Here is a 24,304-nt window from a genome sequence, read left to right as displayed (position 1 = left end):
GTAGTGTGATCAGTAGTGTGCTGACTACCACTGACACTGTTCTGTTGCAGCTTGCCCCTTCTCTCATACACACACACAAAGCTTTACATAATTTGACTGATGAATGTTTTGTCAAGCTCAGGTCTCACAAATTATATATCATTGATTTGTTCAAGCATCATCCATGGTTAGGGAAAGCAAAAAGACTACAAAAAACACAATATGAGAAATAGAGCTCTAAAAAAAGTGTGCTAAAACTCGGGGCAAGTTTTATACAAGCTAATACAGTGAACCCTTGAACTTGGAACAAAAATTTCAATAGTTTAGACTTTCGGAGTTGGAACAACCCGAAGGTGGCTGAATCTGGGTGAGGATGGCAGTGTTGGCAGGAGGTAAATATCAATTCCTTTTGATTCTAATGTAGTGGCCTTGCTCTTATTCCCAGCTGGGGTCAGGACATTTGACCAGAATCACTTAACCAGGTGGGATGGTTGAGTAATATTCTATACAAGTACATTGATCTGGTAACTGACAAATTATTTCCTAACTACTGTAGTGATGTAAAATAAAGGACTAACTGAATATGCTAGTGGTAGTGCTGCCACCACTCACTAAATTCCTAATATCTGGTTAAGTAAAGCTTGCCATGTAGGTCACCATCAAAAGGTAAATACATAATATTGATTTTACATAGTTCAATTCCTATTTATTTAGATACAAATTTGGGGTCTTGGAACGAATTAAAATTATCTACATTGTTTCCTATGGGGAAACAGTTTTGGACTTGAAACAATTCAAACATGGAACAGCCTTCAGGAATAAATTATGCTCCAAGTCTGAGGGTCCACAAATGTTTCTTTTAACAAGTCACTATGAGAGCCACTCTGCACCACATCCTAAGCTCACAATAAGCAATGCTCACAAAGATTCTCCAGCACCATTTATCCTGCACAACTCTGTCAACAAGTGATGAACAATAAGCAACATTTTAAGCAACTGGAATTGCTGAGCTAATTACACTAAGTGATAACCCATGTGGACACTCCTTTACTCTCTCAAAACACAGTAACTTATAGGAAAAGATAGCAATAACAATGAATAGCACGAAAATGTTTGACAGTATTTGTATAGAGGCTTAACATGCTTTCATTACAATTCACTGATATTTTACTGCTTCTCTCTGTTTAAGGTAATATAGAATTAATCAGTTTATCCCATTTCATTTAGATTCCTACATTAGAATTATGGGACAAAATACCACATATCATTGGGACCTGCCCATATTTGTATTTTTTGTATTTACAGACAGTTACAGTATATAATCAGTGATCTGTGCTCCAGTAATAGAAGTAAAAATAGCGATAGGACAATGTGAAATGAATTAGAGAGAGAGAGAGAGAGAGAGAGAGAGAGAGAGAGAGAGAGAGAGAGAGAGAGAGAGAGAGAGAGAGAGAGAGAGAGAGAGAGAGAGAGAGAGAGAGAGAGAGAGAGAGAGAGAGAGAGAGAGACTATAGTTCATACCTTTTCCATGTAACTTCTTTCACAGTCTGACATTGAGTGGTCCTGGTGCTGGAGGTACTTCTTGCGATGATCATGGAGGAGGTTCCTGTGACTCGTTATATTGCTCATCACATCACGTGCCCGGGAATAAAACTGTGAGGAAGGTGTTGGGGCGCTGGGAAAGATCTTGGTCTGTGGCAGAGTGACCCCCATGGCCTTGTTGCGGGTGCGGATGGTCTTCACACATGACTTGAAGAGTGTGGTGAGGTCCGCACTGCTACTGCTTTCCACCGTCATCTGTGGGTGAAAGGTGCCTTGTTTATGCAGGATGGGACTTCAGATAATCCATACAATTAAGGACAGATGTTAAATTTATACTTGAATATATAAAGATGATAAAAAATGTGACTGAATGAAACAATGAAAAACAGTATGCTATAGTCAACAGTTTAACAGATTAGAAGGAACCCAGATATATGATCTAAACTTTCAATTTTATACCTAATTTAAAATATCCTCATCCACAACCAAGTGTTAATAATGAAGGTTACAGATTTTTTTTTACAAATCTTAATATATCAATTATTTTCAAAGGAGTAAAGTGACAAAAGAAATAAAACAAGTTACAACATCTGTTGACATAAAAGATAATGAGGCCATTGCTACATTTTAATTAAGTAGCAAAATACAAACAACTACAAAACCAATCAGAAGTGTTTGTCTATTCCATTTTTAAAGATTTATCTGTTTTTGTGAAACAAGTTCACTTATTGCCATGACAATGCCAGGAAGTGACGCACCTGTGTGTGATGGACAGGCAGGCACTAAGGCATGACACAAAGGTGTGTTCCCCTATGCATGTGTGTCGCATATGTTGCACGGGCACAAAATTACCCGTGATGACTGCTTCTTTTAAATAACAAGGCAACCACTAGCCAATATAAAAAAAAAATTAAAAAATAAAAAAGGGCGGGGGGTAAAAATTTTGGGGGCTAACCTCAATTCCAAGACCACAAAGACAATACTATAATACTAGGATGGAGATTGCAACAAATGCAGCAGAAAATATACTAATAGGCAAGGAAAGATGTTTGTTGAGTTACAATTAAATTAACTCAGCAATTACCAGTACTGGAGCAAAGTATCATAAAGATGACTGGATAGAGATGCCTTAAAAGCAGTGACATTCTGAGAAGAGACAACACTTTCTGGTAGGAAATCCAAGTATTAATGCCTCTAATGCTAAATCATCTTTTAATATCTGAGAGTGAACACAGAAAATTTTCTACTGATGTCCTCTTGTGTAGGTAATAGCTGAATGGTGAAATAGATCTTCAGGTTTTAATGAAGAATCTACATGAAAAATATGCCATAATTGTGTCATGACAAAGAAGTCTGCCTTGGATGGAGTAAAAATTGAAAGCTTTCAAGCATTTTTGGCAACTAAGATGTTCCATACCATAGATTGTTATATTACACCTTCTCTGCACTCCTTCTAGCATTATCAAGTCACCAAAATATCCTGTGTTCCAGTGATGAAGAATACTCTAATAATGGTCGTATGTGAGTGGTGAAGACATAACATGAATGAAGACTCACGATTCACTGTGGACTTCAAGATATTCTCTGCCACTCTGCTCGCCTTATGTACTTTCTTAGCTACACGTTGGTGACACTTCAGAGAAAGGTAAACAGTGATGCCCAAATCCATGGCAGATTCTTTGTTTGTTATTACCCTACCATCAAGGAGGTAATGACCTGAGACACCCAGTAAAGACGAATTCACCAAGTTCCTTTAGAATCTTCATAATGCACACTTAGAGAAATTCTTCAAGTCCCCAAGAGGTAGCCACTTGATATAACATGTAGATATTGCCTTGACATGATGCTATTTCTCTCAACATACTAAGACCAGAGGAGATGCTGATGCCAACATAAAGCTCAAGGTCATCAGCAAATATTTTAACAGCACAGGTGATATTGTGATTAATACAGTTATAACATAAATAAGAAAGAAGAGAGGGACCAAAATGGAGCCCTGGTAAATTCCACGAAGAACTTCCCTTGAATGGCTGTGTTGATTGTTAACCACACACACTCTTATCAATCAGAAATTCCTTGATCCAACAAAGCGTGGCATAGTGGATCAGGCGGTGAGCATGGGATCGGGCAGACGTACACGTATAGGTTAAAATCCCAAAACATACCACTTTGAAGCTATGTCACCATGGTACCCAGGTTCTAGGTGGTTACCCCAAAGATGCACTTGGGTGGTGATATGGGCCCTAATATGGAAAACTACCACTATAAATAAAATTGCCTGTGCCACTATGGGCAGAAGCTGAACAGCGCTTCCCACATAAACACTTCAAGTATGTCTACAGGCGCTAGAGGCCATAACATAAAAAAAAAATAATAATAAATAAATAAAAAAAATTTAATAGTTAGTCTGAAAGAACAAAATGACACATTGTTAAATGCTTTTGAAAAGTCAAGAATAATTAAGTCAACACTGAGGCCTTGATCCAACCAAGAAGTAATATGGTGGTAGGTTAGAACAAACTGGTCCTCAGGCCTGAAACCATATCTATCTTCATTTAACAGATTATTAAACTGGGCATAGTTATAGATAAATCTGACTAAAAATGTGTTCCATTGTCTTTACACAAGTGGAAGTTACAGAACATCAGAGTCATGATGTGAGCTTTTCTTGAAGACAGACAATACCCAAGGTTTTTACCAATCAAGAGGGAGTTTACTGGTCTCAAGATTTGCATTTTTCTTTTTTTCTTACGGTAAGGCCTATAGCGCCTGTAGGCACACTTGAAGAGTGTATGGGAAGCGCTGTTCAGCTTCCGCCCATTAGTGGCGCAGGCAATTTTATTTATAGTGGTACCCATATTAGGGCCCATATCACCACCCAAGCTCATCTTGAGTGTAACCACCTAGAACCTGGGTATCATGGTGACATGTAGGTAACTTTAAACCACTCGACAAATGGCAAAGTGTTTTAAGGCTGTACGTGGTGGGATTCGAACCTACGCGTGGACGTCTGCCCGATCCCACGCTCACTACCTTATCCACTACGCCACCACCTTGCATAGGAGTAGATACTCCAGTTGAGACACACAAGTAGAGGACAGCTGAAGTTCAGATATAGCATTATGAATGTAGTCAAAAGAAGACAATGTCATTCATACAACTGTCAAAACTGTCAGGACTGGAAGTTAGCTAATGTTATACCAATATTTAAAAAAGGTAGGAAGGATGATGCGAATAATTATAGACCAATCAGTTTAACTAGTATAGTATGTAAGATACTAGAGAAAATTATTAAGGGTAGTATTTGGGAGCATTTAAATGAGAATAGATTAATTAGAGATACCCAACATGGCTTTAGATCAGGGAGGTCCTGTCTTACAAATTTGCTCGATATCTTAGAATATATTACCAAGGAGTTAGATGATGGAAATAGCATAGATGTTATATATCTAGATTTTAGCAAGGCGTTTGATAAGGTACCGCATAGGAGGCTAGTGTACAAATTGAGACTACATGGGATAGGGGGTAGGTTAGTTGATTGGATTAGTGAATGGCTTTCTGATAGGAAACAGAGAGTAGTATTAAATGGGGCAATGTCTGAGTGGAAGGAAGTGGTTAGTGGGTACCCCAAGGATCAGTGCTAGGACCTCTTCTTTTCTTGGTGTACATGAACAATTTAGATATAGGAATTAGTAGCAAAGTATCAAAGTTTGCAGATGATACTAAGATAGCATGTGCAGTACAGGGTGAAAAGGACAATTACAGAATACAACGAGACCTGGACAGGCTGATAGCATGGGCAGACAGGTGGCAGATGGAGTTTAATTCTAAAAAGTGTCAGGTTATGCATTTAGGTAAACACAACACAAACTTTAACTATGAGATGGAGGGATGTTGGCTAGAGGAGGGAAAGGATTTAGGAGTAGTGATAGACAGGACTATGAAATTTTCAAAGCAATGTTTAGAAGCAAGAAATAGGGCAAATAGGATCCTGGGTTTTATAAATAGAAATGTTAGTTATTAAAGTAAGGAAGTGGTTCGTAGCTTATATAATTCCTATGTTAGGCCCCATTTAGAGTATTGCATACAGGCCTGGTCACCCCATTATAGGCAGGATATCAACATGTTAGAAGCAGTTCAGAGAAGAGCAACTAGGATGATACCAGCATTAAAGCGCCTGGAGTATAGAGATAGATTAAAGGAATTAAACATGTTTTCATTTGAGAGGAGATGTATAAGAGGGATATGATACAGTTATTTAAAATGTTCTCAGATACAAACTACATAGATGTGAGATCTTTCTTTACCTTAGAGGAGGGAAGTAGGGCTAGAAATCATGGCAGGAAGATTAGAAAGCAAGGCTGCAGGTTAGATATAAGAAAATATTTTAATTTTAGTCATAGGGTGGTAGACTTCTGGAATGGATTGCCAGAGAGGGTTGTAAATAGCACTAGTTTGACAATGTTTAAAAACAGATTAGATAAGCACTTAAATTTATTAGATTTATAATTATGTATAGTGCTGCATGATAGTTTTTATAAGTTAAACAAGACATGATCCCCATATATGGGGATCACAGAATGTAGAGGAATTCGCTGCAGGACTTAGCCCTGTTAATGGGACAAATATTTAGAATTAGTATATAATGTATTGTGTAGTACATGTAAGTGTATCTTTAAGTACTGATGATGAGGTCGCTGTGCGACTGATACAGGATAACCTAGATGGGCCCTGGTGGCCCTCTGTTATCCTATTATTTATGTTATGTTAAAAGCTTGGTGAGGAGGCAGAGCCTGTGGGTGGAACAATGTGAACACTGAGGCAAAAGAGTTGACAATTGTATCTGCCATTTGTTTTAGAGTCTGTAACCATATCACCTTTTACATCCCTAAGAGGGCCAACAATGGGAGTGCCCACATTTTTCTGCCTTAGTTACATATGAATGAAACATCTTTGGGTTTTTAATAAGGAATCCCTTAGATAAAATTCATAGTCTGACTAACTTTTCAGGGGAAAATTAAGATATATACTGGAAATTGTAATTACGAAAAATAGGCAGCAGACAGACTGCCAGGGCGAAGTTCCTATCGTGAGAGGCACAAAGGGACTTATAACTTGTGCAAAGATGACTTCTTTGCTGTTTCTGTGTTTAGGAAGGATTTACAGGCCGGGATGGAGAATTGCTCCTGTCTAAGGTTTTCCGAGGAACATACACTTCAATTACAGGGGTTAGAATATTATGAAGTCAACAAAACACGTCACTAACATTAAGATGAGCAAACTCGAAGTCCCAATCAATAACTGACAAATGATCACTTATCTTGGCATAATTCCCTATGTGCCACAGACAAAATGAAATGCTATTGCAAGTTCTTAAATCTTGTTGTAAAAGGCAGTTGAAACAGAGAGGATTGTGACCACAGTTGGAAAATGGTGTAACACACAGAGTTCACCTACTCTGTCTTCCTCTGAAGTCAAGACTAAATCAAGTGTTTCCAAAATGTAGACTCTTTCACCCACTGAGTCAAGAGTCACAAAACATTGGTAAAATTGAACATCAATAGGTGAAAGACCCCTGCAGTGTGTCATTAGCCCATTGAATTGAGAGAGGGTTAAAGTCTGCCAGTACAATAATTTCTTTACCAGAACAAAAGTCAGACAAAAATGTTTAAACGGCGAGCATTTTTATTAGCAGTATATGAGGATGAACAATAAACAATTAATACATTGAGGTTGAAGTTGGAAAGAAGAACTGGTAGTGTGTTAGGAGTGTGTATCAATTTCTGTAAAACAGTTTGTTAGAGACATAAACCAACACAGTTTATAAACCAAACCTTCAACATCTTTTTCTGACAAACATTTAATTGGGTGGGTCAACATAAGATGAAGGAACACCAGGTAGTGACCAAATTTCACTTCTGCCTAAAACAGAAATTGTGATGGGTAAAAAATGTAAATAAATAATTCACCTATTCCTTCAAGAGTCAACAAGTGCAATTAGTAATACAAAACAGTGCAACAATGAGTTAGGTGTCCCTGAGAAAATGTCTGGATGTTTGAGGGAGTCTGAGTCGGAGGAGTGTCTCATGGAGAAGTATCAGCAGGAAGGCGGGTGTTGTCCACGGCAGCACTATCCGTGGGAGCACTTCTTGTATGTCTAAGCTGCAACTTTTGCCTCTCTTTATGTGTTAAGTCTCTATGAACTAATATAAACATAGGTTAGGTTAGTTTAGTTGTATTAGATTAGAATAGTTAGGGTAGGTTAGATTAGGTGGTGGTGACAGCTGGCTGGCGGCAATTGCAAGTGGCCGGCAGTCTTCTTGAGATAACACTGTGATTGTTACTGCCATGTTACCTATTGATGATGACTAATATCTTTATTTTTCTGATAGATGTTGGTCATTTTCATATTTATCTGCTGCTTATTTTTACTGCAGAACATAGTATAATTTCTGAGAGTGGAGGAAAAGAATGAAAAAACTTATTTGCAAGAAAATAACATGCAGATTAATCCCAAAAGACCGCAAACTACCAGGGAAAACAGTTTAATTTGGAATAGAGAGTTTGGGGCATAAGCAAAGTTCATCTACCTTTCAATGAAATACTCCGGAACAATATAACATTATGTATGGTTTAGTGGGGCAAAAAATGTGTTAGATTCATTCTAAACCCAACAAAATAAATGGAAGTCAGCAGCTCGCGGTGCATAATGTCAAGTAATAATTTCCTCCCAATAAAGTGATGGTTTGCCAAGCCAGACACGACACTGCACAGACATGATTGGTGTGTGACCCGCTCACTGACTGCAATGCAAGGGTAACTGCTAATAAGGCAACATCTGGCTGCACACGAGCCAACTCCTCAATCAGGAGTCAGTAACCAAACAAAACAACACACACACCACTGCCTGCATACTCACTGTGCACACTGGGAGGACACACTGTACGTGATTGTGTCAGTTGAGCATAACACGGCCTACCGACGTGATGCCGACCCACAGCCTCGCCTCAGGTCACAGGTGAAGGCAGCAGTTCTCAGGTCTATGCACAATATGCAGGTTGTCACAGCCACAGCACCGCCACTCACGACACGACACGCTTTCGTTTCTTGGCTCACTCGGCCCTGCCTTCCTCGGCCCTCGCAGGCTCACCACCTGTGTGATTCGGTCCATCTGCCTATCTTGTAAGAAAAAAAAGAAGATTATGTTGAAATTATTGGTTTTTATTGGTGTTTTTCTTATATGTGAAAAAAATATATAGTAAAGGAATAGGGTAGACTCTGCTAGACTCCCCCTGGCTAGAGGTCTGTATGTGTATGAGTGTGACCACAGGAATAAACTAATCGAAGAAGCTCCGTGCGTCCTTTCTTTCTCCGAAGCTTATTTTATGTATACTAACCGTGATATATTACTTAAAGGAGTTACAGAGAATATGATTGCACAAGTTTAAATTGCTCTTGTGTATACACTGTGTGCGTGTGTTCATTTATGTAGTTCACTGTGTGTTTGTGCTTACGTAGTTTATTGCGTGTGTGTGCCTATGTAGTTCATTGTGTGTCTGCGCCTATGTAGATCACTGTGACTGTGAGATATGCTGTGACGAAGTGGTTATCCGGCGCACCCTGCTCACAGCGGGCTCAGATGTGGGTGTGAGGTCACCACACCGTGCACAAATCCTTTATTATCTAGATCTGCTGCAGTCTCGATTATTGCACAAGTTTCTCAGTTGCCTTTATGCTTATGAGGCGGATTGCTGCTATCTGTTGAACGCTATCAAGCTTATCCCCTTGGAGTGAGTTCTTAGAAGCAGGTGACATGGAAAAAAGCAGCTTGGAGGGAGTTCTTAGAAGCAGGTGAAATGGAAAAAACAGACCCAACATAATTTCATCAGTGAACCTAGGTTAGTTGAACTACGTAACAGGAAGGACAACTTTCATTTTCTTTTCAGCGTTTCATATTTAAATACATACTTACATAAAGTTATGGAATACGTCAGAAGCATCAGACTCGCCTCATGTCACCTCACATAATATATCATGAAGACTTCTTTTGTTCCTGGCAGGGCGAGGCGTGCCGTGTGTCTTCAGAGCGTGGTGTGCAGGTGGTGTGGACTGCTTTCTTTAGTCTATTACAATCCATCAATTCATGTATCTATTTGTTAATCTACCTATTCATTAGTTAATTTGCTTTTCTATTCATCAATGTCTCCTTTGACTGACGCGCATGTCCACGTGAATGGGTCGTTGCTGCGTCTCATACTATCTATACTGCCCGGTGTGTCTATAGCTGCAGGTTGCGGATTATTTGCAAGTGAACATCCTCTCCGGTTACTCATCATACTAATACTACATATAGTGACGTTAACCACAAATCTCCACATATATCATAGCATTAGTGTTTCTTGAGATGTTTTACATGATACTGAATCATATTTTTGTCATTGCAACAAAAAATATCATGAAATATCTGGGATTTCAGCAGAACTGTATAAATAAGCTAGCAATAGTGCTCGTCATGGACACATGTGGTAATGGTGTATATAATGCAGTATGCATATCACACACTCCTGCCTCATAGCTGGCGGATTACTTGAAATTCTAATTAGAGAACACTTCACCCAGTATTCACCACTAAGAAAACAATATGCTAAATTGCAAATATGAGTGATCCTGCGCTTCTTTAAAGTGTTGAGAGAGAGAGAGAGAGAGAGAGAGAGAGAGAGAGAGAGAGAGAGATGCAGCGGAGGAAGGTGATGCGCATGACACGAGAGAGAGAGAGAGAGAGAGAGATGCAGCGGAGGAAGGTGATGCGCATGACACGTAGTTTGGAGAGCTGATGAAATGTTTAAGACGTCAACAAGTGAAGTTTTAAGGACTTATATTGAGACAAGTTTTGAGGGCTGTTGTTTCCTTATAATAGATGAGATGAAGGAGGAGTGATATGTCGGCTAAGGATTAAATTTATGGATGACCTACTGCAAGTCACAAATGAAAACTAACAAGTCGAAAGTTGTGAGGGTAGCCAATGATAGAGAGAGGTAGAGTTGTATGATGGCCGGCGTTACAAGTCTGGCGCCTCGGAAAGGTAAGTTAAAGATTTGCTTCTGAGAAAAGATTCTGGGGTGACTCTAGGTAGGCAAGGTGACTTCTTGTACCCCTCCTACCTCTGAACACTGTATCCAGGGGGGTGGTGGTTTGCGAGCGTGTGATCCCCACCCACATTTCAGACTCAGATGGTGAGGAAGCAAGAAAAATAGAGCAACTTTTCTAAGGATCATGATTCAAGAAAGCTGAACACTACATGAAAAAATAAGAGTGAATAATTTTGTGGCTGACTTTTCGTGACCAAATGCCAGACGTAAAGCCTAATTCACTGCAGTTTTCCTCGCGTCTCTTTTCTCCTCTTTTTCTCTCTGGCCTTCATCTCTCCCTTGCTTGATCCTTCACGACCTGACGGCGCAGGGGACGCAGATCCTTAACCGCTTCACCCACTATATAGAGCCAGGCTGACACAGAGATACGATACCCCTTAGTTATGTTGTCAATTATCTTGTACCTCATCAACTCTCTTAGGCTTAGATGTCAACCTTGAGAGAGAGAGAGAGAGAGAGAGAGAGAGAGAGAGAGAGAGAGAGAGAGAGAGAGAAGAAACTTAGTAATAATACATAATAATCACAATAATAATGATACTAACAACCCAAACTGATGTGAACTTTATCATGATAGAAACAGATGATGACAGCAATATAAGACGCAAATTAGTGACAGGTAACTAATACGTGCTCTGTTGATATTTCACGAGATAAGCAACCTAACTGAAAAAGAAATTACCTTGACACAGCATCTCTGAGTCCCGGGCCGTCGCTAACCCCACACCCATGCATTTTTTTTTTCCTTATTTTTCTTATATAGCTTGCACCTCACTACCCGGCCAGCACCAACAGAACCACGAGCGTTTGGTTGGCAATGACTAAAAGTAGTGCCTTTCATAACCTTTCTTCTTTGTGTGTGAAAAAACTGAAAACTGAAAAGAATTTATTTGCTCAGACTTTTTAACAAAAGTATGGAGCACAGCTCCTTTATCTCTTACAAAATAATAAATACTATTCAATACCTGACATATATATCTTTAATCTATCTAAAGATTTTGAATATTACGTTCAATAATGTTACCAATTTATACATAAGTGCTATGTTTTTGGTTTGCATTAACATAATAAATTTTCCCTGCTTGGGCGACACCTAAAATAGCTTAGCAAATCACGTGCTCACGTGCTTGTGATATTTCCTGATTACAACATTGCACCGGAGTTACATTTATCACAGAATCTTTCATCTCTGTCAATATTTTGGTATCTTCCAACAGTCACTGGCAATCTGTGTGTGTGTGTGTGTGTGTGTGTGTGTGTGTGTGTGTGTGTGTGTGTGTGTGTGTGTGTGTGTGTGTGTGTGTGTGTGTGTGATTCACTGTTTGATCTGCTGCAGTCTCTGACGAGACAGCCAGACGTTACCCTACGGAACGAGCTCAGAGCTCATTATTTCTGATCTTCGGATAGGCCTCAGTGTGTGTGTGTGTGTGTGTGTGTGTGTGGTTTTCGTAATCATGCAGTTATTAATGGCTGTGTTATTTCTATATTTTCAATTTATTTCAAACGTATAATTAGGAGGCTTAGTGGGCGCCGTGAGCGATATAAGACGTTGGAAAAGCCGTCGCAGGGAAAGAGTGTCACGGCTCCCTGTCTGCCCTCGTCGACGGTCAGTCGCAGCGGACGCATGACGAGGCTGATGAAGCTGCGTCCGTCCAGACACATTCACTATTCAAAACCGACTTACAAAATTAACTCTGAATACCCGCGGACATCTAATGATACGGATAACTTGACTGAAAAACTAAAGTACGTATTTAATCTTTCTATTTTTCTCTCTTTTTCATTTATTTATTCATTTTTGCATGGTTCTCGACAGCCACAAAGAACCAACTCACCACTTTCTTCCCGATAGTCTAAACTTTTTTTTTGCTGCAACGAAATGAAATGCAGCTGTGGTAATCCTGAGATGATGCGTATTATTACTGGCAACAGTTTGAATTATGGGTAGTGTAGCTTGGAAGTGACGGGGCTGGCACGATCTGGAGGGAAGGGGCGGTGATGTTCTGCCCTTGGTGTGTAGTCTTGTTGGGGACGCGCCGCTCGCCGCCCCACCACGAATATATCTTGTGATGATGGCGCCTTGGTAATTCATATTCTCGTTTTCTTTTTTGAGTAGCTTATAACTTTGCTGGCACCAGTTTGACGTTTTCTTTATTGCCAACCATGACTATCCCCATTTCTTTTCTTCTTTTTATGGTTAGACTAAGTTTTATATTGCTTGAGATGGGAAGATTGGACAAGATGATAGCAGAACTACTGGTTAAAAAGTAATTGAAAGTGGAGGGGGTGGAGGAGAGGGTATAGTTGTAATGGTGGGAATGGGGGAAGAAAGAGAGGAGGTAGAAGAGGAGATGATAGGAGTGGAAGTTAGTGAGATGGAGGGAAGAGGTGAGGCGGAGGAAAAGAAGGTGGCTAAAGAGAGGAAGGAGAAGAGAATGGAGTACTGGAGGGAAGAGGAGACGAGGATCGCAGGTAAAAGCAGAACTAATTAATAAAAACGCTAGGAGGAGGAGGAGGAGAGGAGGAGGAGGAGGAGGAGATGGTGGTAGTGATATTGATAATGTTGGGGAAAGATGGAAGGGAATGGGTAAGTGGAGAGGAAGAAGGTATATGGAAGGGAAGAAGAAAAAGTGGTTTGTGAAGGTGGTGATGAAGGGAATGTGGAGGGAGAAGTGGAGCAGGTTACAATGGTGGAGGTATACTGACTGAGTTTAATCTATCACAAGAGAACAACAGGCCGGAGGTGACACATAACGCTATGAACGTATGCATATTAAGTCACCGTTCAATATTCTAGCAGTTTACAGATGGAGTTAATACAATAGATTTACGAGTATACATATAATGCAAACGTTACTGTATAAACTTTACCGAAATATTTCGTTCACTTTAATTAAAGTTTAGATTGAGGAGGTATTTACTAAACTATATTGTTAAGTGTCGTTCTTATTCATATACATTTCTGTAGTATAGTTCGTTAAGGTGTTCACGAATTACCGTTCTCTTCTACATGTCCATTTATTCCTATTCATTCACTGGCTGATAATCAACGTGGGAGCAAAATCCGTGAATAAAGCAAGAGCAGAAGTAATGTCCAGCAGCGAGTTTCCAGAATTCCGCCGGGACTGCCACGCCGCCAATAAAAACCGTAATGCAGCGCGGCGACAAAAGTGATGTACCGCAGCCACAGTTTCCAGGCTCAATTTCGCTGGTACGAGTAACATTAACCAAGGTAAAAGGAAAAAAAACAAAAACGTGATATGGCACGATGACGAAAGATACTGCGGACACACACACACACACACACACACACACACACACACACACACACACACACATACACACCGCGCCACAAAAAAAGCAACAAGTGGGGCCTTACTGTACCCAGGCGGCGTGTACCCGTGGGAAAGAAGCACCGGTAAATATCTTCCACTCATCAGTGAGTAATTGAGGGGAGACACTCACTAGAAATTTTAAGGTCCAATCAGCAATGTTAATGAGACGAAGGAGGCAAGGGAAGGCAGGAGGGACGCTGATGAGCGGGGCTTCCAAAAATCCCATTTGTGGGTAAAACTGGGGCGTCCGACCGAAAGGAGGTGACGTGGGCGTGCCTTAGGCGGGGCGGCGGGGATCAGGAGTACTGGAGGCCTGGTCTGTCTGGGAGGGAAAGGAGCTAAGGAGGAGGCAACCGCATGATGACCACGAAAGTTTCAGGATGGTTTTCGAGGAACGCGGGCATGAACAGTGTTAAGTGCGGGGGACTGGAGGCACCACATCATTATGCTGCTGTGCTTTAGTTTTATAATGTCGTGTACAGCCAAAGTAATGTGCACTCTATCTTAATAATTCTAAAATGATCATAGCAAGATTCAATAATCTTTCAAATCAACACCAAGACGAGATATATTAGTATGACTTAGATAAACTGAATAAACATAACATTTGTTAGTTCAAAGAATCCTTCACTGACTTATTCCAGTATAATCTGCAAGACTCATTTTTCATTATATACAAGTAAATCCTCTGAGCTTAGTAAAATGTAATTTACTCCTATCTAATCAATTCTGTCATGCAGTGAAGTTACAGAGGCTAATAAAGATGGTGATGGTTGTGGTAGTCCTAATAGTGGCGATAGGGATGGCAGTGGTCAGAATATAAAGAAGAGTGACTTGTTAGTCGTGACTTGCGTGAACAGTTCAAGGAAGTGTCTGTTGGTGTGGAGAGGAACACCATTCAGAGGGCGGCTCCTTGCTTGATCACTGAACGACACTGGTCATTTTCAAAAACCCTCCTCGCTGGCCACAAGAGGAAACGTGATGGTTGCCACTCACACCGACTTACCATAACGCTGCCAATGGCTGGAAGAAAGATGTTTTTTTTTCATATTTATTCGTATTTGAATTTTTCTTTGTATGTTTTTTGTTCGGTATGAATTTAAGAGGTCTTTTCTCCTCTCTCGTCTCCCTGTAATCCTCCACGGCCAAGGAACACGCATGAGCAGTGTGTCCTCCTGATATGCTGACTTATGTTATCAATAATTTTTTTATCAAATATGAATATAGAGTGTAGATATATTACTGCCTTGCATTACTATCATAAAGAAAAGGAATATATTTATAGCTACTAAATTTATCCTTTCATATATTCCGAGCTCTTGAGTACACACACACACACACACACACACACACACACACACACACACACACACACACACACATATATATATATATATATATATATATATATATATATATATATATATATATATATATATATATATATATATATATATATATATATATATATATATATATATATATATATATATATATATATATATATATATATATATATATATATATATATATTATTATTATTTTTTTTTAAATCAATACAAGATTCACAGTAGTATAAAATTGTTCATTTGATTAATCTCACATCTGGCCAACGTGTATCTATCATGCATCATGTTTTCATGAATCCTTGATACCCACATGATGTTAAAGGCGAAGACATCAAATGTACCTACTTACACTTGAACTGTATTATGTACACACACACACACACACACACACACACACACACACACACACACACACACACACACACTCGGGACAATTCGAGTAGTACAACGTCAAGGTTGAGTGTTTGTATGGATCGCGTGGTGGGGCAGAGCGGGGCGGGGCGGGGCACATAGTGCGTGTTAGTACTGTACAGTACAGTACACTCTATACTTATCATTGTTAAGTATGACAGTTGATGACACCTTGACTTTGAATTTCAACGAACTTTATTTATCTTGGATGTTGTCAATTTATAATGGCTTTATCAACCTTCAACTTTAGTTAGAAAATTTTAATGATAGAATAGAAACAAAATAAAGGATGTCGACATTGGCTTTGGTAACACTGCTGACTCGGTAACACAGATAGGCTACCTCTGGCGGCAGAAAACTGAAAAAAGCGGGAACACTTACACTTCCGTGTTTCATTAATGAGCGGGGTGAAGTGTTGTGATTCAAGTGTCTGGTGGATTATATACGTGAACCTTCGTGCTGAGGCGATAATGGTCTAGTATTCAACGCTTTGTGCTGGATTGTGTCTGTGCAATGGAGAAAGGCAGAATGTGAGCAGAAAAAAACAGATGTTTACCTGTATAGCAAATGCATCTGAAGAGAACGTAGTACAATAAAGCAGACTCAATAAACTTGGGAATGATTTAAGTGATGGAGAAAATGAACAGTGAAAACGAAATTGGTAAAGCTGCATGATAACGAATGCAATAATGTGTGTGGCTTTTAGTAAACAAATATTCACTCATGCTTGCTTTGGCAGCACAAGACAAGTGTGTGTGTGTGTGTGTGTGTGTGTGTGTGTGTGTGTGTGTGTGTGTGTGTGTGTGTGTGTGTGTGTGTGTGCGCGCGCTCATGAGCGAGCCAGTGATACGAACTCATTACTGTTACCCAACACCTCTGCCTATAGAGAAACATATATAGTAGGTACAGATATACACGTACTATATATTTTTCCTATATCAGCATGAGTAGGAAGAAGCGTCGTGGCACTCAGCTATATATTGGTTATTGAGTGCACAGCAAAGCTGCGTGGGAAAAGGAGAACAACACGGATGAGGCGAGGAGTGCAGCAGGGGTGAGGTACGTGCAAGGGTGAGGAGCAGGGGAAACGTGAGCAGCAGTCACGTTCCCATTCCCTGAGGTGGCACGAGCGACCTGGAGGCTTCATATTGCAGTGTTATGAGTGTTAATGATGATGACGTAGTGTGAAAATCACCTGAGGGGTTCACGGAGACAGGCGGGGCGTGTTGCGTGGCGCGTGACGGAGGGGGCTGCAGCTGCAATGGTGGTGGTGACGGTGCTTGGCCGAGGTTACTAGGGCGCCACATATTAGGCATTAAGTGCATCACGGCAGTCACTGATGGCGCCGTTGACTGTTATTGCATTGGAAAAGTGTTATTACGGCGATTTCGTGCCGGGTGTGTGTGGAAGGCGTATTCATTTATGTTAATGTGCATCATTGGGAAGTTTCTGATCCACTTAGGATGAGGTAGTTTGTGGCGGCAAGGCTGTGGCTGCAGGCAATAGTGAAGTGAAGATTGCCTTGCTGGCTGGCTGGTGGATGGGGAGGCAGTGGGTATGGGGAGATGTGGTGAGACGGTGGTGAGAGTGATGGAGAATGGCTAATGAGAAGGTCTGGCGGTGAGATGACTAAACTGTGCAAGGGATGAATGGCACCGCGGATGAGTGACTGAGGAGGCGGCATGGTAAGCGTGAGGAGTGGCGCGAATGAGTACTCAAGAGAGACTGGAGGCATTAGAGACGATGGGGCAAGATGATGTGTGTCGGAAATACATGAAGGAAGATGTAGTGAGTGAGTGGCTGCCATTGGAGTGAGTGATGGGAGGTTTGTTAATCAGTGATAGGCGGCTACTGCTTTGAGTAATCTCTGGGAGCAGCCTTCAGCAGCAGTGCGTGTGTGGGACGTGGGAATCTGTCTTGAAATTCACCGTCCCACGAGTAGCAGGTCCGGTTTTTGTCTCCCAACCGCCATTAACTATGTATATGGTCCGGTCTGGTCCTGCGTGTTAGATAGAGGCGATCAAAGCTTTAGAGGAGAGTTTGATTGGTACGTTTACTGGTAATAACTTTGTGTCTAATCATGTCAGACTGTTTTCATAACATTATTCCACTCATGGTTATCTAGTTACTTAATATTTTTCGTTGAGATTGTTAATTTGCACTTATAAGCAACTTTTGGTATACATGTTTGGCCATTTAATCACCAATATTGTGATCTCAGAAAGCTAATGAAACTGACGACGAATAATGATTAACGAGGAATCTTACTTAATGAACGTGACACTTAAGGAAAGATACACTTTTGTACATTTTTGAGAATATAATGAACGTTCATTAACTTTGAGAACTTAAAATCTTAGCGTTGTCAGTTGCATGTTATAAAAGTTTCTCACGCTAATTCCTAAACAACACTCTTGATGCTATTAAAAGAAGACAAGACGAAGACGAAGAAGGAAAAGGAGAAGGCGGAAATGAAGAAGGAAAAAAAAGGAGGAGAAGGAGGAGAAAGGAAAGACGATGAGGATGAAGAAAAGGAAAAGGAAAAGGAAAAGGAGGAGGATGAGAATGAGAATGAGAAGGAGAAGGAGACGAATAATAATAATAATAATAATAATAATAATAATAATAATAATAATAATAATAATAATAATAATAAGAAGAATAAAAGAATAAGAATAATAATGATAATAATAATAAGAATAAGAAGAATAAGAATAAGAATAATAATGATAATAAGAAGAAAACGAAGACGAAGACGAAGACGAAGGACAAAAACAAAAGAGTAAAAAGAAGAAGAAGAAGAAGAACAAAAACAAGAAAAAAAATTAGAACAAGAACAAGAACAAGAAAAAATAGAAGATAAAAGTAAAAGAAAGATGCGTGACTGTACGAATAGCGAGGAACAAGAAGGGAAACGAGGCGAGGCAAGAGGAGTGGTGAGAGAGGACAAGGAGAAAACGAGAAATGTTTAAGTCTTCCCTAAAGGCTGTGTCTCTTCCTTACCGCCTTGAGCAAGACGTAGTATTTTCAACAGTGAGCCATAAAGGAGAAGGATGCTGAGTGGTGCGGCGGCGGGCGGCGGTGGTGGCGACGGGAGGGTGGTGGCGGCGGTCTGTGTATGTATGTGCGTGTTTATGTATGGTGAGAGCAGTTGCGAAGATGCTGATGGGAGAGGGAGATAACTGGTGCTGCGGTGTGTGTGTGTGTGTGTGTGTGTGTGTGGTGCGGGTAAGATAGTAATTCTAAAAGGGAGTAATGATAATTGTGAGGCTCATGATATGAGTTTGAGAGAGCTGTAGTAGTAGTAGTAGTAGTAGTAGTAGTAGTAGTAGTAGTAGTAGTAGTAGTAGTAGTAGTAGTAGCTGTAGTAGTAGTAGTATTAGTAGTAGTAGTAGTAGTAGTAGTAGTAGTAGTAGTAGTAGTAGTAGTAGTAGTAGTAGTAGTGGTAAGTGGGAGAACGTGTATATAAGTGGAATAGTGGTGGTAATAGTTCGTGCAGTGTTATAGCGCAGTGACAGTGTATAGCAGACAGCGTGGCAGTGGCAGTGGTGGTGGTGGTGGTGCTGGTGGTGGTGAAGGGGAAAGAGAGACAGACGAATTGCATAGGGGAGGGACGGTGATTGATGCCTTCAACACTAACTCACTAAACCATTCATTGCCTCCACCTCTCATTCCCAGCACCATGCACCACACCTCGCCACACCACACCACACCACGCCTCACCACGCCTCACCACACCACGCCAACCTCGCCCTGCCTCCCCTCCCTTCATCCATAACACTCAGCTATTCGATATTGGGGGTTAACAGTCCAAAGATTTTCTCAATACTGGTGAATATTGATTGGCCGACCACACTAGAGCACGATGGAGTCAGAAAAGAGAAGTTAAATGTGTCAGAGGTGGGCTTGGGTGACTACGTGGGCGTGCAGGTGGCTGTCTGTGGGCGTGAGCGAGGGTGGGCGGGGCCAGCGACGAGGGGTAATGCCGGGCCCCGACCTACCCTGGCCCGCCTCAGTGTGACTCAGGCCGAGGGAGGTGATAGTCTGCCTCTCTGGTGCTCCCTCCGTTACTCGGGAGGCGCGACGCTGCCTGTGGGGTTTTATTTCTCTTAGCGTTGCTGATGAAGGAAAACGTACGTAGCTGACGCCTCCTTGCTGGGCGGGAGGTTGTGGTGGGAAGGCGTCTTGCTGCAGCCAATTAAAAGCGATTTGTTTCCCCGTGAACTGTGTGGTTTTTTGAGGTGAACAATACGGAGGACTTGAACTGACACCAGGCCACACGTGACTCTTCCCATGTGCAGGTGTGTGTGTGTGTCTGTGTGTATGTGTGTGAACTGCTGAACAGACACGCTGCTGCTGAGCTTAGTGTTAATGTGCCTTTTAGAACTGTCTCTCATCCTCCGTACAGGACGATTATGAATTTTTATGATTTTATTTTTAGTGAGAATATTTACTTTTTAGATGAATTTTTCCCCGTTATGGACCGTTTCGCTGGAGCATAAATGAAGATGGCTGCGATGAAGGTAATCAAATCTAGGTTAGGGTGAGTGTGTTGGTGAGTGCAGAGTGCGGAGTCAGAGGTCTTGGTGTTCACAGAGGCGTGGTTCGTTGGCTCCCTGGCTCATGGCTAGCCAGAACTCCCCTGTTATGGTGCCAGGAAGTCACTCCACACTGCCTCCCGTGTCTGTCAGGATGGTATTCATGAAGCTTATTATGTTTTCATCAAATTTGCTATTCAATGTTTGGAGCTCAAAAGAAATGTACGTCAGCTGGTAATTTGGTTCAGTGCATGTGCCGCGGAGTGTGGCTGATTACACCTATTATTCTCCCGCGATGTGAGTGTGGTGGAGCAGGCGAGTGTGCTACATGGTGCTCGCAGAACGTAATAATGTCCATCCCGGTGCTGCGATAAAAGATGGAGTGCTGTCAGCATTATCTCCGTCCTAGTTTCACGGATAATTTAGCGCCTCGATATTTTTAGGTGCGTGAGTAATCTACTTATCGTCCTCTCAGCACGGCGGCTGTTTTGCATATAGCGTGGGTCGCGGGGGAAGAGTGCTCCTGAGCCGCCGTGTGCAGGCCGCAGCTCTCTGCAGGCTGGGATGCAACTCGTATTTTGTCCATGAAAAGATCTCGAAATTTGATCACGTATGGAAGCAATCATTTTATTCGCTACATTCACATTTTATATCGGCAATAACTGGACGTTCCGTTGTCATTATTTTATCTTTATATTTCGGTCACGACCAGCAATATTGTATTCTGTTTTTTCTTCTTGTCGGATGGAAGAATTTTTTGATGGATAACACGCCGCACTGAACACCCGCGTATTGCCTCCACCGGGACACAGAACAGAACAAACATAAACCCCGGTAACTAAATGCACACCACAAGCGATGCACTTCATCACCACGCCGCCATGTGTGCCGCTAATTACATTTCCGTACGTGTAACCCCAACCACACACACACACACACACACACACACACACACACACACACACAGAGGGCCGGGTCACATCTCAGCGAGCACGTACCAAAGCTAGAATAATCCCCACCAAAGTGATTATGCCCTTTAACTTTGACTCTTGGACCTTGACAGCAGCGTAGCGAGTGTCCACACCGCCCCGAGGGAACCTATATGGTAAAAATAACCTCTGTATTTCCTTTACATTATGGCAGCGGTATGAGGCGCTGATAAAATCGTGGCTCCGAGGTGGACAAGAACAGTAGATTACCCTCCCTTCGATCAACTGCCAGTCCCGGTACATGAAGGGTTCAGCATCGGTGATTAAGTGTTTTTATGACGGGTAGTATCAAAAAAAATATGGCCAAGGGTGTCTACTAATGATACAGGGATTGCGGAGAATGGATCGCTGGAAGATGTAGGTAAGTTACTATATAAAGTTTATCATCTTTAGGATCTGCTGCTGTATGGAGAGAAGATGGAGTTATTGGATATATGAAAAGGGAGATAGAATGAAGGAAGATGAATAGTTGATATAGTTAAAGAGACAAGTACGTGGGTGTATATGTATAATAGTGAGAGATCCAGTAGTTAATATATGGAAAGGTATATGGAAAGGAGATGGATGGACTGAAGAAAAAGATAAGTAGCTGAAATAATTTAAGAGACAAATAGGTGGGTATATGTGTATAATAGTGAGAGATTTAGAAGTTAACAAGGAAGTAAAGTCAGTGAAGCTCGTGAGAAGAGAGATGAGTAATGAGACGTGTGAGTGTGTGAGGTGAGTGTAGGGGAGTCGGTGCAGGAGGCAGGCAGGTGTCAATGAGCGATTCAGTAATTAACGAGGGAGAGCAATCACAGACTCATTAAGTGATTAGGTAGGTATCGGTGCATGAGAGGAAGTGACTGAATGATTGAGGGTGAATGAGCAAGTAGTAGCGTCAGTAAATAAGGGATGAGGGAAGATGACTAATTGGATGATCAAGCCGGGAAAGTAGTCAGCAACTCAGTAGGAGAGAATTGCTGAGTCAGTGAAGCTATCTCATGAACGAAGGAAAGTAATTGGATGACGAAGTGAAGAAAGTAATCAATGAGTGTATAGAAAAAAAAATATATATATCAGTTAGTCTGCCAGTCGGGTCAGTTAGAGGAGACTAATCAGTAAAGGCATCTGTATAAGTGAACAGGAGGAGAGTAACTGGATGACTAACTGGAGGAAGCGGTCAGTGAGTGTGTGGGAAATGTAAAAGAATCAGCTGGGTTAAGAGAGAGAGAGAGAGAGAGAGAGAGAGAGAGAGAGAGAGAGAGAGAGAGAGATAAGACGGGGAAATTGTGACCAAAGAAAAATGCATTGAGAGGAAGAAATATAATCATAGAACTGTTCAAATAAAGATACCACAGAGAGAGAGAGAGAGAGAGAGAGAGAGAGAGAGAGAGAGAGAGAGAGAAACAGAAAACGAAGAATGGTTAAAATCTGGAAAGCTGTCGAGGAGTGAAGAGAATTGATTGATTGATTGACTGAATGACACCGCGCCGACAGTATACAGCGCTACACGTCACAATCCACCAACAAGATACAGTGCCAAAATACAAACATCGCTAAAGGATAAAAGACCAACACATTCAAATTAGGCAACTCGAGGTAGTTCCTGTATAACCTCATTTGAATGCGAGGAGGAAGTTACCAGGTAGAGGGGAAGTAAGTTAATAAGGAGAATGAAGGTATGGAGGAAGTAGTTGTCCGGGGGATCTTGGAAGTTATTGTCCGTAAGTGGAAGTTAGTGAAGTCACTGTGAGGGGAGAAGTACATGGAGTCTAGACAGTCTAGACTCTAGAGGCAGGTGTTGGTGGGAAGAGAAGACTGATGGACTCACTCACTCACTCTCTCACTCACTGATTGATTAACTGACCGACAGACCGACCGACCGACCGACCGACCGACTGACTGACTGACTGACTGACTGACTGACTGACTGACTGACTGACTGACTGACTGACTGACTGACTGACTGACTGACTGATTGGTTTGACGTTCAGGAACAAAAGGATCGTTTCATCTTTCTTTCCTATGAAAAAAAAACCCATCACATATTTTAGGCAGTTACAGCTGAAAGGAAATGACAAATGAGTGAAGCAGCAGATGTGTTGGGATGAAGGTCACGGATCGAGGCAACCCAATATGAAGCAAACAAACTGAGTCAATAGTCAGTTTATGTGATGTCACTGTGTCACTATACAGAAAAGACGTACACAATATGCAAGAAAAGTCGTGTCAGCGTTTAGCATCCAGTTGTGGAGTCACTGTATGGAGAGCCAGTGCGTCACAGTGCAGAAGTCACAAACACTGTCCTCAGTTCTACATCAGATTGTGAAAAGTCATGAAGTTAACATATTGAAAGTCACTCAAGAAGTCACAAAGTCATTCTCTGACGTAAATATTAGAACCAGTGAGCCAATAAATCCCTGTCAGGTGAAGCAACAAGAAATCTGAACACATCATCCACTAAGAAAGCATCGCAGTCACTCGGGCGAAAAACGGTAGATGTGCATAGCAACGAGAGAAGTGACTCGCTGTAGCGGTGACGGCGGCGGTGGTGGTGGCGGTATAGGTAGTGGTGGTGGTGCTGGTGTTTATTGATCTCCAGTGATCTGTTCCTTCTCTCACCACACCTCCTTCGACCAGCCGTCCTTTCACTAGTTCATTACAGCCTTTACTCACTCGCCAGCCCACCACTCACTTCTCACTTACTGACACGAGGCGAAATGACTATCTTGCATAAATAAATACTGCGAAAACTTGTGGATTCAGTGACGCGCAGAGTACTTTCGGTGGAGAAGAGAGTCAGAGTCGCCTTTGTACTACAGTGGTGGGTTTTAAGGAGCAATTTGTCCCATAAAGAATTTTAGTGCTTAGAATCAGTAAGACTTTTTCCGCGGTATGTTTTTTATAGGGCCACTTGCATTGAGAGTAACTTTATTTGCATTTCTCTCTCTCTCTCTCTCTCTCTCTCTCTCTCTCTCTCTCTCTCTCTCTCTCTCTCCACACATTATAAAAAGAAAAACACGAAACAAGAAA

The 24,304-nt window shown here is 41.4% G+C and overlaps 2 protein-coding genes across 8 annotated transcripts in view; one reads left to right on the top strand and one right to left on the bottom strand.

Moving 5' to 3' along the window:
- LOC123499143 (syntaxin-18-like) overlaps window positions 1-24,304 on the bottom strand; it is a 65,854-nt gene that overhangs the window by 12,047 nt on the left and 29,503 nt on the right. The window contains exons 3-4 of the mRNA XM_045246806.1: window positions 8,441-8,700; window positions 1,501-1,776 (exon numbers count right to left, since the gene is read on the bottom strand). Coding sequence (XP_045102741.1) covers window positions 1,501-1,776 — 276 coding nt within the window. The 5' untranslated portion in view covers window positions 8,441-8,700. The remainder of the gene's footprint in view (window positions 1-1,500; window positions 1,777-8,440; window positions 8,701-24,304) is intronic.
- Window positions 19,777-24,304, top strand: part of LOC123499144 (protein shisa-like-2A) — a 242,311-nt gene continuing 237,783 nt past the window's right edge. For 4 of the 7 annotated variants that reach the window (XM_045246815.1, XM_045246814.1, XM_045246813.1 and 1 more), the window contains exon 1: window positions 19,783-20,063. The gene's annotated coding sequence lies outside the window, so the exon portion shown is untranslated. Of the gene's footprint in view, window positions 20,064-20,203; window positions 20,286-24,304 lie in introns of all 7 variants that reach the window. The other 3 variants (XM_045246809.1, XM_045246810.1, XM_045246808.1) reach the window with 3 other exon arrangements.

Source organism: Portunus trituberculatus, chromosome 49 (genome assembly GCF_017591435.1).
Source record: "Portunus trituberculatus isolate SZX2019 chromosome 49, ASM1759143v1, whole genome shotgun sequence".
NCBI lineage: Eukaryota > Metazoa > Arthropoda > Malacostraca > Decapoda > Portunidae > Portunus > Portunus trituberculatus.
The sequence above is the reverse complement of the archived record's forward strand: the minus strand, read 5'-3'. Positions and strand labels throughout refer to the sequence as shown.